We start from the raw sequence: 18,710 nt of genomic DNA, 5'->3' as shown, positions 1-18,710 counted from the left end.
GGGAGGGGAAGGCGAAAGGGGGGACGGGGCGGGAAGCAGCCCCCGCGTTTGCGCCGTCCGAGCGTGAGGCGTGAGGTTGTGCCTCTCCGGGACCCCTTCGGGCGCGCAGAGCCGAGGCGGGTCTGTGTTCATGCGTGACGAAAAGCTGACTTAAAAACCCCAACCCCCTCGTTCTTAAACGTGGAAACGTGCCCCGTGTTTCCTAAGTTTCTGGTGCAGTACAAACGGTGTCTGCGGAACGTGACGCACTCCACGTGTCAGAGGACGTTTCCCTGATGAGTAACTCTAATCACAACTTACGTAATTTAAAAACAAACAAACAAGGCTGTTTCTTAAGCTGCCTCCTAAATAAAATACTTTCCTCCCTTCACAGCATTAGCTAACCATGGTCCTCACAAGCGTGGGAAAGATGGTTGACCTCCAGAAGAAGACTTCTGGAATCAGGAATATCTGTATATTAGCCCATGTGGATCATGGTAAGATGAGTGCTTGTGGCTGATGGAAACCTTGTGTGTGGCAATGTAGTTTGAATGATGGGATGATTGGAGATTTTGGCCACTTTTAAAGGAGTAGGTTTTCATGGATTTAGCTTTAAACCATCTTAATCCTGGTTCTGACAAGTAAATTTGCTTTCTGCGTGCTTCTTTTGGCCTGGTGCAGCTTATTTTTTAGAATGTAAGAAAGCATTATGCAATAATTTGGAAGAGTTGAAACTGGACGTCGTCTACTTTTGTGATGCTGAATGTGTGTGAGGTAGGCTGTTGTATTTCTATTTTTTACTTAATGGAAAAACTTTGTTATGTAGGTGGAAATGATAAATTCTCAGTTTAGGACACACATTTTGTGTCTGATTGAATGGTACACTGAGATTCTGATGTACTGTTTGTTATTTCAACTGCTTTTCTGGTCATGACAGGTGAGGTTGCATCCAGTCTTCAAAAATGAATTTGTGTGCACCTAACAGGTGAAGTTGAATAATTGGATTTGTGTTTTTTTTAAAGTTAGTTTGTACTTTCATGGGGTTTTAAAGCCTTTATTAATGTTGATGTCTCAGAACACTAGATGTTGTCAGGATTCATAATATTGTCGCATCTTTTTCCACTGTCTGTAGTAATTTAAAATAAGTAATTTGTTTTTCTTTTCAGGCAAAACTACTCTGGCTGATTGTCTAATATCTAGCAATGGAATAATCTCTAGCCGCTTGGCAGGAAAGGTAGAGTTATACTGTCATTTTTAACAAAACTAATGTCTATGTGCTAGGATTGTAAATCAGTGATGATTGAGGAAATTCCATTCCTAGTCGTATTAAACCTCATTTTCTTGCAGTCATACCCTTTGACAGTTGATAAGTAACTTGCGAAGATAATTCTACGGATTTATCACTTCTTCTTTTGTTTTTGTACTCAGCTGAGATATCTAGACAGTAGAGAAGATGAACAGATCCGAGGAATAACGATGAAATCTAGTGCAATTTCATTGCACTTTGTGAGAGGTAAGTTGTTGATGCTGGCAAGTATAAGCTTTCATTTTGTTTGTTTGTTTATTTTCACTCTGTCTTCATTGTTGCTGTTGAGATCTTTTTGTATGCAACTTTTACTTTTGTGTTTCTCAGTGTTAGGCTATGATTCTGCAAAGACTTAGGCATGTATTCAACTGTTAACCAAGATAATAGAGTTCCATCTCAGGGTTATGAAAACCATCTTCGGTTGTATCTCTGAGTGGAGGCTATTAGAACAAGTTGCTTTTATCTTTTTATTGTAGATCTAAATCTTTATATTTTAGTCTTAATTCTTGAAATAATATCGCTGAAACGCAAGATGTTCTTTCAAAAAGCAGCAAATTTTTAAATGATTTTGTGCAGTCTTATCTTTACTATACTTCTATGTCAAGGTGCCTGTAATACTCTGGTATAAGTTCTTCAGAGGGTTTTTTACAGTGTAGTCACAGTGTCATCTTTGTTGCGACTCCATGTTCCTCACCAGTCTTATCCTCAGCGAGGTGAATGAAAAACATGAAATACATTGCTAACCAGCTTGTGCAGAAAAAAGAGTAACAAACAGAAAATTTGCATAAACAGAAAGGCCACCATTAGTCTTTCTGTTTCAGCTACAGCTAATTATAAAAAATAGTAGAAATCAACGATCTTCCGGCTAAGTATTGTAAACTATGGCTGGTTTATTGTTGACCCTGCAATGACCTTACTTTTAATGGTTAGAATCTTTTATGTCTGTTGTTTTTCTGTTGTATTGAAATTTAGACTCTAACACAACTTCTTAAACAGGAAAGTCGTTTGATCTTATTTTGATTATCATATAAATGCCGTGAGTTCATCAAATTTGACTGGAGTCTCTTCTAAGCAGAATTTTTTGGGGATGTAGAAGATACTGAAAATTTCTCCTGTATTGATATATTGAAGATATTTTAGTAATACGGAGTCAAAAGTATGTTTTAAGAAAATCACAAGGTTGAAATGAGGCATTATATCAAGAATGCAGGGTTTATTTTTATGACAGTCTGTCATGATTTATTTTTAAAATGCAGACTGTAATGCAGTTGCTTTATGTTTTAGCTAGTGATCTATTTGTAATGCTCTTACAAGCTTGTTCAGGGTTACGGTTTTTCTTTTTGTTTGGTTGGCTGGTGTGTTTTTGGTTTTAATTTTCTAAAGGTAGCTGCAGATTTGGTCCTTAGAAATCTATTAGCTTAAGCGGTATAACTGGGTGGCTGAAAGAAATATTTTTGAAACTGTTCTGAAATATTAATTTATTGTTTGATCCTAGGTGATCAGGAGTATCTCATTAATTTAATAGACTCCCCAGGGCACGTGGATTTTTCTTCAGAAGTATCTACTGCTGTCCGACTCTGTGATGGTTGCATAATAGTGGTGGATGCTGTTGAAGGAGTCTGTCCACAGGTGAAATAAAGTATCTTAAATAGAGGGTAGAGAAGACAGAGTAAGCAAAGTCTTAAGTGTATAATGTAGAAATAAAAGATGAGCTTGTTTAAGAAGTTTTGTAAAACTTCCAATAAATGACAATGTACTTGAGGTATGAAAGAGGGTAGTTGGTTTCATAGTGCTGAAAAACTGAGGAACTACTTGGGTGTAGTGATGTAGGGTTGAAACAGTGAGTATGATATTTTTCAGGTGATGGAGTATTTGTATGGAGGAGAAATAAGTATCTTAAGGGAAATAATTTAATATCTTTATATGTGGTTTTAGGGTATTGGAAGTGAAAAAATATGCAAAATAACATTGAGATTGCTTTTTTCATGACTTTTATTAGGAGGGGTTTTTTTGTTTTTGTGGGTGTTTTTGCTAAGAAATTCTGCCATTCTGCAATACCTAACACTGTGTACTATGGGAGTAAAATTTCTGGTTTGAATGTCAACCTGTGTTTTATTATATGTTTAATTAAATTTTAGAATTATATTGTCATTTACTTTCACAATCCATTTCTTTTGTAGTATTGAGCTTTCTGTAATGGACTTTTTTTTTAAACTATTTCCTTCCTAATAGACTCAAGCAGTTCTACGGCAAGCGTGGCTAGAAAATATACGTCCAGTATTGGTGATTAATAAGATTGATCGCTTGATTGTGGAGCTCAAGCTCACCCCTCAGGAAGCGTACTTGCACCTTAAGAATATCTTAGAACAGGTATTCATGCTGTGGTGTTGTGCTAACACAGTAGATTTTGTTGAGGTTTTTTTCTTCCCCCTTTTCTCCATTCTTGGATTGAGAGAGACTGTAATTTTCACTGCCTTATAGCTGGAATAAATTTAGTGCAGCAGAACCATTTTTTTCTTACTTTGTGGGATCAAGCACTGTAACATCTAGTCTAATTTTTAACATTGAGATACATTTTATTTCTAGTTGCTTTTGAGGTTCATCCAGAATGCCTGTGATAAAGAAAAGAGTATTAAATGCCTCTTGACATCAGGAAGAGTCTTCATTTTTAGAAATAGTATGCTGAATATTTTGTTCTTCTAGTTAAACTGCTTGAACTTCTTTGGAGATAGACAAATAATATCTTTAGACTGCTCCTGATACTGATTGATTTATGAAGGTATAAAGTTAATACATCTTTTACGTTGTAAGTTAAGTTGCCTTCAAACTTTTTTCCCCCCCGAGCTTACTTTGAAGCACTTAGCTACCTGGTTTCCTTTGCCCTCCTTTGTTGCTTGTTTGTTGGCGGTTCACCACTCCTTGTTCTAGAGACAAAAGTGTATTACACGTGATACTCTATATCTGATTCCGTCCTGATGTGGCTGACTTTGACTTGGAAAGTACACGGCGTTTAAGTTGAACTGTTAATCTCATCAAACTCTTGTTGCCTTCAAATGGGCAGGACTGGATACACAAGGTCTGGGTTTTAAACTGCAAAATGAATCATAGGCATTCTTGTTAAAATCTTTTTATATTTTGGAGGGCAAGGGAAATGCATTTTAATTGCAAGGGTTGTGAAAGAGTGAATGAATCTGAGTGTTTTTACATATCCTTCTGTAGATCAATGCAGTCACTGGAGCACTCTTTACCTCTAAAGTCTTAGAAGAAAGAGCTGAGAAAGAAACAGAAAGTGAAAGTATTTCAGACAATACACCAGGAGATCAAATTTATGACTGGAGTGCTGGACTGGAAGATACTGATGATTCACATCTTTATTTTTCACCAGACTATGGAAATGTGGTGTTTGCCAGTGCAATTGATGGCTGGGGTTTTGGGTAAGTCTGGGATTTAGTTACTGTCCTTTTTTTTTTCTTTTTTTTTTAATTGATTACTGCAATTAATTTTGAAGTATTTCAGTTGCTTCATATTTCTAAAGATGTTTTTTATATTTTTCTGTTATAACACAACTGTATATAATCAGTTCTAATACAATATTAACACTGGGCAGCTGAAAGTACTACCAGCTTTGTCATCTGTGTGGTAGAGACCCCTCTTTTACTTACACAGCAGCTGCTGAGCCTGCTGTAGTGTCCAGCCTAGCCTGGTAAACTTGGTATTTTATTAATTGCTGATATTTAATAGGCTGTAATAGACCAGGCCAAAAACTGCGTCAGTACAGGAGCCGTTTCACAAGTAGATTGGACCTTCCAGCTACTGGGACAGTGACATTTGTAACAAGCATAAGACAGGCAACTGGTACCAGGGCAGCAGTTTTGGCTGTCCAGTTCGGTCCAGTACAATTTTGGGTTACAGCATTACTGTGATCTGTTTTTTCTGTACCAGATTTTGCCTTGTCCTTGAAATGACACATCTGTTCTGAAGTGTTTATGCTCATCAGTCTTAATCTAGCTTTTCTCTGTTCTCGCCAGGGGAGGTTTAGATTGGATATTAGGAAAAATTTCTTCACTGAGAGGGTGGTCAGGCATTGGAACAGGCTGCCCAGGGAGGTGGTGGAGTCGCCATCTCTGGAAGTGTTCAAGAAACGTGTGATGTGGCGCTTCAGGACATGGTCTAGGGGACATGGTGGCGCTGGATTAATGGTTGGACTTGATGATCTTGAAGGTCCTTTCCAACCTAGTGTTTCTGTGATTCTGTGATTCAGGTGCATTTCTTATTTCTTGTTACCTAGCATCTTTCTATTTCTGTTTCAGCAGTTGCTAAGCAGCATTGCAGAGATGATTAAGTAAGAATTTGGGGATAGAATAATTTCAGAAAATTTTCTGGATTACTGTTATTTGCGTTTGTGATCAGTTCTGTTTTTCAGCCCTGTTATTAGTAGTTAGTTTCAAAGGGCAGCAGGCTAGTGTAAAGATTACACATGTTCTGATTGCTTGCCACAAGGTGGAGTCGTTGCCTTCGTCATGAAAATCCAATAAAAAGGTACACTCACTAACACAGTGAATGTCTTTGATATTGCAAAACCTTTAAAAAAATCAGCTCCAGGATTTTTAAGTTGAAGTCAAGCTCTTAAATAAGGTTCCATGTGTAGTTTGTAGTCTTAACACAAATATTTCTTGTCACTGCAGTGGAAAGGAAAAATAAAGTAGGCTATTTTAGTTTAATTATCTGCCATGAATAACAATAATTTATAAAAACAAAAATCAGAGTCTAAGTGGTGTAAAGAAAATTGAAAACAAATCTTCAAATTCTGACATGTTGGGATATTCTTTAGTCTGAAAAAGGTCTTTTCATAGAGGATTTCTGTGACGGGAGACCACGTCTGAAGGCTAGAGGGGGTTTTCAGATACGTTTGGTCATCTGCACATTAACACACATCTTCTCTGAAGTCCCATATGGTGCCCACAGTCGCTCTTCTGTTTTATGATGTGCAGGGAAACAGTGTTTTGGTTTCTGTAAGCTTTAGCTTTCCTGACTTGTAACTTTTCATTGAAATTCCATGGAAAAAATGGATTATGGTAGTAAACTGTTGTTATACAGAGTATTTGGGATGCAGCTGCTACAAACTTGTCCAAGTTCAGAGTCACAGTATGAACGTTTTCTTTAGCAGATACTGAAATGATTTAGAGCTGCTATTTTTGTCCTGTATGGAAAAAGATTGGGCAATTTGCAATTTGCTTTTGTTTTGGGTACTGACAAAGCCTGTGGAAGGGAATAAATGAAAACAAAAAGCTAAGTTTTTGATTTGGGAAATTCAAAGGTGGCCTAGGTTTAGTGTTAGTATTCTAAGTTTGCTGCTAGGGAATGCTAAATATTAAGAAAGGTGTTTCTTAAAGAAAATGATACAGTGGAGTACTTTGTTACAACAAGTAGAATTATAAACTCAAAAGCAATTTAGAAACGATTTCTTTAGCTCAAGCTACTTGATATTTGCAAGTAAATGATCAACTGTGAAGATTTTATAGGCTACAGAACTACATCCCGATACAAGCATGTGGTCATAAACACCCTATCATCACCTTTGTAAATGAGAAAGCAAGCATGTTCTTGAATGGTAGGTGAATATAATGGTTATTTTTGTAAAAGTGAGACTTCAGATACTATCTTCATGATTTCTTTTCCTCTGATAATTTCTCTGCAGATTGAATTAAATTTCATACAAATGTGGCAGAAAATTGATTTGTTTCTCCAGCTCAGAAGTTTAGCAAAAAATACTTCAATTTGAACTGTTTGACACAGGAGTTTACTCTATGATGTACTTCCAGGTTATGCATCTCATTTGTAATAATGTTGGTGTATATACAGAGAGGTGGAAAAGAAAATTTCTGTAAAACAGGGCTTAGGGCTGGAGAGTATTCAATTTGTTGTTTTCAGAGATAATACCTTCTGTTAATTTTATTTTTTAATTATTTTTTCACAAAAGCTTTTAGCACTTGGTATATGTTGGTATCTGATATTTCTGTAGAGTGGAATGTGTGATAGATGATTAATGATATATGCTAGGGTAATCTGAAGTGGAATGATAACTGCTCAAGCTTTAGTTGTTTCTTTGTATTTGCTATGTCCCTGCCACTTGAAATGTTTGTCAAGTGGCTTGAACCTTCCTAGCAGAGTTCTGTAAGGCTGAAATCTAAATATTGGTTGTAATTTAGCTTCAAATGGGGGAAAAGAAATGGGCCAGATATAATGTGTTCTTATTTCTGTGATTGGTATATTGGTATACTAGAGAGGATTGATAGGCTTTCTGTTTATTCTTTGCCAATACTATACTGATACAAGATAAAAAACTTAAAATGCTTTTTATTGAATATGAGACTAAAATCCATGTTTGCTAAGATTCCTCAAATTTTAATCCCCTTCTGTTTTATATACTGAAACTTTTTAAAGATCATATTAATTGAACTTTTCGTGTACAAGACTGTATCTCAGCCAAAAACATTTATGCATCTAACTTAGGCAAGTGACATTAGTGTTCTGCTGCTGGGTCTGGATCAAACTGTTCATATGATAGACTAACTTGTGTTAATCTGTTGTCTATTCCATAAAATATGCCTACAGCTTGGACAAATAACAGGACTCGTATCTGCTAGTTTTCTTATTTTTTTTCTGTCCTCACTCTCCATTTTTCCTTCACATCCTGAGAATGTTTTAATGAATTTGTTGAAGCTGAATTAAGATTGTCAGCTTTCTGATACTACTTTGTTTGTTATGATGAACTGGCAGGCCCTTGTTCTGATAAATCATATAATGGGGGCGGAAAGGAACATTTTCCTTTCTTAGTTTCAAGAGGTACTTCCGGATTGCTATCAGTACCATGTGGTGAAATAGGAATCACTGGAGCATTTTCTTGACTGCTATAACATGGTCGTGGGTTCTGTTCCTAAAGGTATTACGACTTGTCATGGCAGAAGAAAATCAAGCCATTAGACAGCGCCAGCCTCATCCAGTGCAGTTAGTACATATGCTTTTCTGATAATCCTCAAATGCTGAGAGAATGCCGTAAATACATATGCAGGAGCTGCTGGCAGAAGAATCTTGAAGATTCTCCCCCTGTTCAGAGTTTGGGATAGTTTGTAGAAAAAAAAAAAAAAAAAAATCATCTTTTTGGTCTTAGTTCAGAACTCATGAAGAACTCAAGCTTATGTCATGCTGACATGGGCAGGTCTTTTTTCAGGTGTGTAGAAATATGAGAATTCTGGATTTCAAAGAACAGATTATCAAATATTGTTCTGTAAATAGGATTGTTCTGATTGCAAACCTGTATTTTGGTTTCTGCATGCACAGGGAGCAAATATGTGGAAATTTTTTCTATTACTGCTCACTGAACATTTTCAGTAAGGAAACTAGAATGTTCAGGACTCCCTCCTTAGGTCATAAGCAGCCTGCATTTATTAACTTGTGGGGACCCTGAACAACACAATTGGCTTTATAGCACAATTTTGGCATTGTAGTTTTTATGTTATTTTCTGGGTTTTACTCATTATTAAAGCAATGATTCAAACAACAAGCAGTGCCCTAAGTAGTTAATTTAAAAAATAATTACCACCATCTCATGGCTCAAGTGTAGCTCAAAGCAATACTTGATTTTTTTTAACTTGTACCATTCTGGTCACAGACCATAGTTAAATGTGTCATGGGATGTCTTTCATTGAATTTGAGAGTCATCACATAAATATTTAGAACTTTTGTGTTACACTTTTGAGTTTTTACTGGTAGGGTAGCACACAAATACTTATTTCAAATAAACAAGTTAGCCTTGAGGCTGACTTGAAACAAAACAAAAACATACAAATTCTACTGACATTTTTGTCAACATAAAAATATTTATGACCAAATATTTTTGCAGGTGTAAATGTTAAACAATGTCAGCTAAAGTGAAGGCAATTGGAAAAAGAGGTGTAAAACAAGGATTTGAGATTTGTGTGTGATTTTTGTATAAGCTGTCCATTACTTAGGCTGACAAGCAAATATAAACAGCATTACACTTTTATCAAGATGCATTTTGTTTCCTTTCAGCCTTGAGCATTTTGCAAAACTCTACAGCCAAAAGATTGGAATCAAGCCTGCAGTACTTCTGAAGACTTTATGGGGAGATTATTATCTAAATACAAAAGCAAAGAAGATAATGAAAGGTGATCAGGTAGGGAGGCTGTCAGAAATAATACCTTGTTTTTATTTTGTTGGGGTTTTTTTTATTTATTTATTCTATTCCTCATAGTGTATTTTGAAAAGTGACCTCAGTACCTTTTCACTCAACATCAGTGGAAGGATAAAGTCACTTGGACAGCCTTGTATCTGCCCTTGGAGAAAAGAAAATTCAAAAATTGACCATTCAAAAGCAACATGGAGGAAATCTCATCTAATGGTGGTCACAGTTGCTCTTGAATATCTCTGTTCAGAAAATATGGGATATTTCAGCTTCAAGGATACAGCATAGAGCGAACACACAAGAGGAGTGGAAGGCTAACAATGTAGAAACCAGAGTAGGGAGTGAGTCGTAACTTGAGTCCTTCAACAGCTAACGATTTAGGATATTCGGAAGGATTTAGAAAATCTTTTTTTTGCGTTAGTGAGATCCCATTGAATGCTGTAACGAAAGCCTGGATTGAAAACTACACTCCTCTTGCATAAGAGGGGAGAAGGGAGTTTCCCTATTTGCATTTAATGATGACGTTTTTGTATTTTCATAGATGAGGGCTAATAGTTGTAGAAAGGGTCATGACCAAGCTCAAAGTAGACATGCTCTGTATTCATCTGTCTCTCTTTCTCAGATTGAATCCTTTGTCCTTCACTTTTAAATTTCATATTTAATTTTGTGCCTTATACCATTCTTGTAAGATAGACTGTTGAAGTAGTGATCTGGTGTGGAAACTGAGAACTGTCTTGATTTTGAATACAGTTTTTGCATGTTCCTTCTGAAAATGGTTAGTTAAAAGTGAGTCTTAAACTTACTAAAAAAAGTGAGGAATTGCTGGTAATTAGCTGTGTGTTTATGTTCTACCAGTCAAAAGGAAAGAAACCTTTGTTCGTGCAGTTGGTGCTGGACAACATATGGAGTCTGTATGAAGCTGTTATGAAAAGGTGAGAGGATCTATAAAGTTTTCATGGAGTCTCTTTCCATGTGCTATGGTGACTTTTGAAATACTCCTACAAGAAATGTTATAGATGCTTGTTATATGTTGCTACTGTGGTTTTTTATTGTTGTGGGGGTTTTTTTGTTTGTTTGGTTGGTTTTTTTTGTCCTTACAGAGACAAAGAAAAAATTGAAAAGATAGTCACCTCTCTGGGATTGAAAATTGGTCCACGAGAGTCACGGCATGCAGACCCTAAAGTTCATCTTAATGCCATTTGTAGCCAGTGGCTGCCAATATCTGATGCAGTCCTCTGTATCCTTAAGGAAGATACTACTTTTTGTTCTGTTGGCAGTTCTCAGGCTTCAAAGGGTGCTCACATATTTCAATGTGTGATTTGGTATGATTTGTTTTTTTCACATCTGTACCTATGTTAGCTGGACCTATTTTCCCACTTGTAATACTAAGTTACGTATCAACAATTAGTCTTACATTTCTACCAACTTCATGCTTTTGCATGCATCCTTTTGTTAGGAAAATAAATTACAAAACTGGAGGTAGTTTAACAATACACTTTCATTATGTGGTTTTATGTACAAATTTTAGTGTTTTTACTGAAGGATAAGCCAATCTCCTTTTTATAATAGTATCTTACCTCTTTTGTCCATGGGCTTCTTTAAGTATCTGGTGTTACGTTTTAGGCATAGGCATTCTTAGTCCAAGATCAGCCTTTGCGCTTTGTCTCCTGTGTAGATGGTCTCATCGTTTGTAATATAATGTGTATATTGTAGGTATGCAGAAATTATTGATGTAAAAATAGTAATTAGCATTATAAATCTTGCCCCAATTGTGCTATTCTTAGTTTCCCACTTGCACATAGCATGAGCCACCCCTACTTAACTATCCATCCTGCCCTTGGATAATGCCAGAAATTGTTGCTGACTTGAAAGGGAGCTGTATGCACTATAACACGGAGGTGGATTTTAGCTACCTGTTGTTGCTGGCAGTTAGTGCATGAGCATTTGTCTTCCCTTTATTTGCATTTAGTAAGGAAATATTCATATATAAATATATATCCTTAGCAATGTATTTTAGCCATGGTGTGTAATAAACTTCCCAGTCCTCTTGACATCAGTGCTGAGAGAGTGGAAAAGCTGATGTGTGTTGGAGCTAGAACATTTGATTCTTTGCCACCAGAAACTCAGGAACTGAAAAGTGGTGAGTAAGCATTCACCCATTAACATGAAGGTTGTTTCTGTCTTGGTGGTTTTGTTTGTCTTTGGATCGTAAGATGTATGCTGCCCTCTACTTAAGATTTATAATTATTTTACTTGAAGCTTTGTTCATGTTTGTCAGTGACATGTCGTAGTATTATGTCCTATTTTTATGGCCATACATTTTTCTTCAGTTCCATATAGTCACGGTTTTTAGACAACTCAAGCTACGAGTGATATAAAGTCTAAGATGCTGAAACTGCGGGTTTTGGAAGGATATGAGGTTAATATTTGGTTTTATTTCTAAACAGTAAAAGTTATCATGTAATTGAGAATTGAATATTTTATCAACTTCTATATTAAAATCATTAATTTTTAGCCAGTAGGGGTTTGAATTAGGATTTATTTGTTAAGTATATTGATTAACTAGACCCAGCTTTTGATAATTTAAAACATTTTCTGTTGATTTTATTGCCAAGTAGTTTGTGTACAGAAAAGAAGTTAGTAAGATGTAGCTTAACTGTTACAACAAACATTGTCATTAAGTATTTCTTCAACATTTCCATAACTGAAGGTATAACTTGAATTCTTAGTTATTTCATAGTATTCCAGAATGATAAAAGATAGAGAAGAGCCAAAAGACTCTCTTGGCCAAGAGCCAAAAGACTTCCAAGGCAATGAATGTATTTTGTTACCCAGAGTGTTAAATGAAGATAAGAAATCCTGATATTTTGAAGTCAATTTAAGTTTTGCCATTGACTTCATTGAGGTCATGATTTCATGTCCAGTTCTGGCAGGCTCCAGCTTTAACTAAGAGTTCCTCCTCAAGAAGGGTTCAGAAGTATATTCAGATGCTGTTGTGTTGAACATTGGGTTGTCTATTTGCAAAAGTAAGCAAGAGGAAGTTTGATAATCACCAAGTCCTGTGCTATGACATAGTAATAGGGGCTGGAAAGACTACATTCAACAATTTAACTTTGCTTTAGGCAGTAGAAGAACAGTATATAGGCAGTAATGGAAATGAACTTGCTGTACAGGATGCAGGAGAGCTCGTAAGATGATCATACTCCTTTTTCTATCGTTGATTATTTATAAACATAAACTCTGTCTTCATGTATGTACTTCATAAAAATTGTGATGACTTGGAAAGGAGAACTTCTACCGAGTTCTTTTCCTGAAAGACAGATAGGAACCGCTGAAGCTGAACTAAGTGTTTAGTGCAATTGAAAATCAAAGTTGAAACTGATGATATGGATGTAATTCTCAGCGGTGAGCTAAGCTCATATTTCTCCACCTGTATGTGGTAAATCTCCTCTGTGGGGTAGGAAGTTCTATATAAAGTCAAATGATGTTTTTCACCGAGATTTTTAGTCTGAAAAAGGATGTTCTCAAATGATCTTTTCAGATAGGTTTGTAGGGGACAAATAGGCCTTATACGTATGTTTTTGTTGTTCTGCAGACATTCATTCTAACTGACCAGAATATAACAGAATACTATTTTGTTGTAGGCTAGTAAATGTTCTCTGATATTTCAAGAGGTAGTTTAGTAAAAATTACAAGAAGATACCGTGCTTAAGTTAGTAACAGTTAAAAACATTTCTTAACTTTGTATGTGTAATAGAAGAGTCTTTTGAAGAGAGCTTCAAGAAATCTAAAGGGATGAGATATCAAATGTCAATTTAAGATGAGATGTGAATGTCAGATTGACAGCCTGTTAGGAATTGTTTCCCAGGGGTGAGGCAACTGATACTTTTATCCTTTACTGAACACTTACAAACATTATATTCTCCAAACAGTATTGAGTATTGTATCAGTATAAGTCAATTAGGAGAAATTTGCCTCTGTAAACTCGGGTCTTAACTGCTCTTGGTTATGAAAAAATAGTTTACTTCACATTTAGTGAATATTTTGCTAATTTTTAGTGGTAGTCTTGCACTTTGTTTGCCTAAGCACTTTACAACATAGTCTTTTCATACATCAGATGAAAGGGAGAAGTGTAGGAGAAGACGATTTATTTTCTGTTTTGTTAGAGGTTTTGAATGGTATTGTGTCTGTTTTGGATTTGACTGTATTCCAAGTTGGATGAAAAAAATAGTTTATGGGAATTTAAGTATTGAATGAGCATTGTGTGGGTCTTTCACCCTTTGAGGAATATCCATTCTTGCAGTTAAGTTGTAATGATTTTGTGAAGGTATGTCTGGATATTTGCAGGACTCCCTCTTTCAGTTTGAAAGGAGGCAGAATACTTTGAGGTACTGAATAAATAGCTTTGTCTTAATGCTAAGCTGGTTTCTGTTTTTCATTCTAATCTAAACCAGCCTATTAACTTTAAATATCAAAACCAATATGTTTAGCTGGAGTTTGTTATTAAGAGTTCTATTTTTACAATTTTGTTCATTTTATTTTATTGTGAAGCAGACTTGAAGATAATAGGCAGTGTTATCAAACGATTAGCTAGAGTAATTTTCTACTTTTCCTGTTAACTTGTCTTTAGCATATTATCCATTGAAATAGGAAATAAACAGTAATTCCTATAAAATTCATGGAAAGCCATAGTTTTGTCCATATTGTTGGGAAGAAGTTGTGCAAATAACTTCCTTTTTTGCTTGTTCAGCTTTTATGAAATGCAGTAGTGAAGGAACAGCTCCAGTTATTGTCTTTGTTTCCAAAATGTTTGCTGTTGATGCAAAGGCATTACCACACAATAAACCAAGGTAAGAAAATGTAGCATTTAACGTTTTTATCTCCATTAGATACTTTTTAGAAAAAAAGTTATGTTTCAAGCATGGGTAAATTGTTTTAGACCTGAGAATGTAATTCTTGAGATGCAATAAAATCTTCTCAGCAAGTAGAGATTTTCTGAATGAGCTGAAGAGATAAGTTGTTTAACCATATTAGTTTTAGAAGATTTAGCAAATTTGTTGAGGATTAAAAAACACATTTGTTGGAGACTAGTACTTTTGTCCAAATACATCATCCCAGTGCATACATTGTATGCTCTTTCAGGATGTCTGGTTGAAAATACGATTGAGTTGTAATGCTTTCTTAGTCTTTCAGTAAGGTAGTCTTGGCATGATCATAACAGCTTGCATTTGTACCAAGAAGCACTTCCCATCAAATCTGGTGTAGCAGCGAAGTGATCGAGTCCATTGAAAGTGCAAAATAAAACAGGTTAATTAAAGTAGTTGACTAACTTTTTGCACTGGACTGAAAGACATTAACGCACTTCAAAAGATTTTCTTCTGGGGGGTTTGGAAGATATTTTGTTTCAGCTTTTTATTGTTTAATGACCAGTTTATTTTCTTTGAGGGGCAGATCCTTCTTGATTTCATTTCCCTGATATCCTTAAGTGCACTACTTTTAGCTGAAGCCATCTGCTTTTTTACAGAAGAAATATACTTTTCTGATGAGTTTGTACGAATGAGGTTCATCTTAACCTTTCATCTCTCTAAGCCTCTGGAGCATTTTCAGTAGTCAATTTCTGTATTAACTGGCCATTTCATATTTTTCTGGCATTGTCACTCTACAGTGAAGGAGTATAGAAAATACTTATCTTTCTACTAAATTAGACTGATTGTGACTTAAATCTTTGTGCAAAAAATGTTACTGTTGCTGTAGTAATATTTGAAATCTTTGTTACTACCTTAGGCTTTTGACACACTTCTGAGATTTACTTCCAATTTTTTCTTACTACACTTATCTACGAATCTCCCACCAGAAATCTTTCTTGCCAGTGAGTTTGAATTTGGGGAAATAGACCAGACGCTAGATGGTGCAGTTTTACTTTGCGTTCTCTCCTTAAATGTATCTTAAAGGAGTTCTTGCTGAGGTACTGGTGTAGCACAGCAGTGCCTTTCCTGCCTTGTCTGCTCTCCTGGATATACACTCTAGTTATCAGAGAAGACAACACTGAGGCCATCACTTTATGGCTGGTCTATCACTGATGATGACCCGTTCTTTTATTTGTTGGACCAAGATTCTTTGACGTGATGAGGATGTAACATAGAGGCAAAGGTGGCTTTTATATACATAAGACACAGAAAGTCTTGGACCTATTTTCAAGATCTTAGTAAAAATTTAAAAAAAAAAGAAAAGCTAGCTACTGCAAGTCCTGTTTTGTGATGGCAGCTTGGGATTTCAAGCAAAAGGCTGTTTGTGAGAGATTCTGACTTTCCAGAGAGTAATGGGTAGCTCATACCTATTTTCATTCTATGTCATTTGCTTGTGAGCACTCTGCCTCATGGATAAACACTCCTCTTTCTCCTCTGATATTCATCCTACATTTTTCTTGTGTTTGGTTTTTTTTCTTTTCTCTTTAGTCATCCTCTTTCAAGAAGGGAGCTGTTTTACATGTGCTTATATGCCATTTATTAAACTTCTACTCTTTTAAAAGAGGGAAAAAGTTCCCCGAATGGACAAAAGAGTGTTTTGAAGAAATTTGCCATGTATTGCAGCTCATAATACCTGTATGACCAGCTCCATTTTTGGGGGGCAAATGATGCATTCAGTACAGAAGCTTATGCGTTGTGACTTCTTGGTTGTATTTTCTCCTTAGATAAAAAAATGTGCTCTCAATTTTACTGGTTTTCAGAACGCAAATACAGTTGCCTTTTTGCACTCTGATACATATTGTGCAAATAATCTGTAATTCTGATCACCAATCAGGTTTGAAAAGCCTCAAGATGTTTAGTGAGTTGAGTGGAGGATTGCAGTTCACTGATAGTCCAAATAATGCAGAGCTGGTCCAAAAACCTAAAAATGTAGATAAATTAGGTTTTCTGAGATAATATTGCAGGAGAGTGAGGACAGCCCTGGAATTCTTTCTGGGAGACTTGAGGCATATTGGTGATGACTGTAGACAATATGTCCTTTCTCCCTGCTTATTCAGTAAATTGAAAATTGTAGTGTCTTGCTCCCTAGTTTGTGTGAAAAGTATTTCTTGTTGCCCTTGATATTAAATTATTCCATTAGTTACTAATTGACTAGTATGAAAATAAAATCACACGACTGTTTTTCTTTGAGATAACTAGTCATTACCAGCACCACGTAATTTTGCTGATTAAGTAGTATTAACAGTTTTGTTTTGAAGTGGCAGTTGGATTCCATTTTTTGAAAAAATAGTAATATAGCTAAATGTGTGTTTCTTGATATGTTAATTGTTAAGATTATACAGATAAACAGTTCTTTAAGAAACCAGAAAATGAGGTTAGTTTTAAAGAGTAAGGAAAGTTTTAGTTTCATAAACATGTTTTGAATTATATTGGCCGCTGTGTGCTATTTACAGTTACACAGTGAAGATTGTGCTTAAGGGTTGGGTGATGGCTGTGGAGTGTGTGAGATCCAATGTTTGAACCAGCATTCCACGAGGGTGCTGCATAGAAACACGTGGATGTAGGGAGGAACAAAGAATACGTACACTATGTGCATTAATAGTGGTTTCATTTTTACTAAGAACATTAAGAACATTAATACTTATTATGTGTTCCATTTACATGTTAATTTTGAGGAGCCATAACTGTGTTCTTGTGTATTCAGGTGTTTGACTGCTGGAGCTATCTGCTAGGTTATGTGCATACCGGCGGGGTGGGGAGAGGGTATATTTAAGCATGTTAAAGCATGTAAAAAAATCTGAGCTTTTTCTCTAGATTTTTTTTTTTTTTTAGCAAGACTTACATTCTTCTACTTCCAGAAGAAAAAAAAAAAAAGTAGACCCATGCTATCGCTGTCTTTTTCTTTCCTTTTGCAAGGTAGTAGTGGGTAATGTTACCTTTTTGTAAATTGCTTAGAAGCTGCAAATTGACTGTGCAGTTTTTATAGTTTGCCTTATTTCTGCCATCTGCTTGTAATACTTTTTAAGTATAAATTGGGAAAAGCAAAAAGCTATTCTAAGTCCAGAGTGTACAGTAAATGATAACGAAGGTTGGCTTTTTAATTAAAACAACCTCCTTTGAGACTGCTGTTGGCAACTGGTATCTCCTAGAAGGTGACTTTAAAAATTAATAGATTTTGTACTAAAATGGCTATGTTTTTGCTTTTACTGTTTAAATAACAAAGTTTGTCAGCTGTTACAACACTAGAATACATGGGAAAATAATTTGTGGTCAGGTTACATCAGGTTGGCAGCTTATATTTATTTTTCTTTGGAAAGATTTGAAATTTGACTTCTATATGGTACCAGTATGTCTCTGAGTTTTTAGCAGGTTGTCTAAAGAAATGAGAATTGTGCAGGTATGTTTTGTCTTCCAGTTTCTTCTGTGTGAACTTCTGAAACTATTTGCTAATTCCAACCAAATCAGACACAGGTGTAAATTTTCTGAAAATTGATGGTTTGGCAGAGTAGCCAAACAAATTAGGACCCCTCATAAAAGCATAGGTATTAAAATATCTAAAACCAAAACCAGCAGGAAATAGGGCCATATTGGCCCTATTTTGGAGCTACCTGCTTTATCTAATGAGACCATGGTTATTTGATGATGCCTTTGGTTATTTATTCTTAAGTATTGCTGTGTGCAGAGTTAGATGTTCATTCAGCATATGCTGCTTCTTTCTTCCTTTCTACTAGTGTTTTACATTGAACTGCAGTCTAAAACAGAATGCTTGAGTATAGGTGTATAAATAAAAGCAGAGCTTGGCATATAGGTATAGAGTATAAATGTTGCAGTTTGCTCTTCCTGAGGTTCAGAACTCTGTTTTTATCTAACCCAGAGTAAAAGAGAAATATTTAGTAATAAGTTACTATTGTTTTCTAGTAGTTTTAGTTGTTGCTATGTGTATTTAATATAAAATATTGAGAAAATGTAAATTGTATATCAGATGTTTGTTACGATGAAGTCCTCTACTAAGTTTGTAGAGCTTTATACGTAAATGTCACAGTGATGTGATGCAATGTCAGCAATAGGAGGCAAACCATTTATATTACTTCAAGTCCATCGTTCTTTGCTGAATAGTCTAAATAAATAGAGTACACCAAAGAAATTCCATTTCTACTTTTCAGTGGTAATAAAGAAGTCTATTGACCAAATAACCTGATGTACTGAAATTCTATTACATGACTGCACTAGAAGATATAAAACATACAATAAT

General features: G+C 35.6%; 1 protein-coding gene across 2 annotated transcripts in view; it reads left to right on the top strand.

Annotated features, from left to right (window-relative positions):
- Positions 1 to 248: 248 nt before the first annotated feature.
- EFTUD1 (elongation factor Tu GTP binding domain containing 1) overlaps positions 249 to 18,710 on the top strand; it is an 80,026-nt gene continuing 61,564 nt past the window's right edge. The window contains exons 1-11 of one of the 2 annotated variants that reach the window (XM_010291058.1): positions 249 to 476; positions 1,146 to 1,213; positions 1,408 to 1,492; positions 2,781 to 2,914; positions 3,518 to 3,655; positions 4,505 to 4,719; positions 9,359 to 9,482; positions 10,347 to 10,423; positions 10,592 to 10,728; positions 11,509 to 11,631; positions 14,242 to 14,341. In XM_010291058.1, coding sequence (XP_010289360.1) covers positions 386 to 476; positions 1,146 to 1,213; positions 1,408 to 1,492; positions 2,781 to 2,914; positions 3,518 to 3,655; positions 4,505 to 4,719; positions 9,359 to 9,482; positions 10,347 to 10,423; positions 10,592 to 10,728; positions 11,509 to 11,631; positions 14,242 to 14,341 — 1,292 coding nt within the window. In that variant the 5' untranslated portion in view covers positions 249 to 385. The remainder of the gene's footprint in view (positions 477 to 1,145; positions 1,214 to 1,407; positions 1,493 to 2,780; positions 2,915 to 3,517; positions 3,656 to 4,504; positions 4,720 to 9,358; positions 9,483 to 10,346; positions 10,424 to 10,591; positions 10,729 to 11,508; positions 11,632 to 14,241; positions 14,342 to 18,710) is intronic. The other variant, XM_010291059.1, reaches the window with a different exon arrangement.

This window comes from Phaethon lepturus, unplaced genomic scaffold, assembly GCF_000687285.1.
Source record: "Phaethon lepturus isolate BGI_N335 unplaced genomic scaffold, ASM68728v1 scaffold39907, whole genome shotgun sequence".
Taxonomy (NCBI): domain Eukaryota; kingdom Metazoa; phylum Chordata; class Aves; order Phaethontiformes; family Phaethontidae; genus Phaethon; species Phaethon lepturus.
This window is presented reverse-complemented; position numbering and strand designations above follow the sequence as displayed.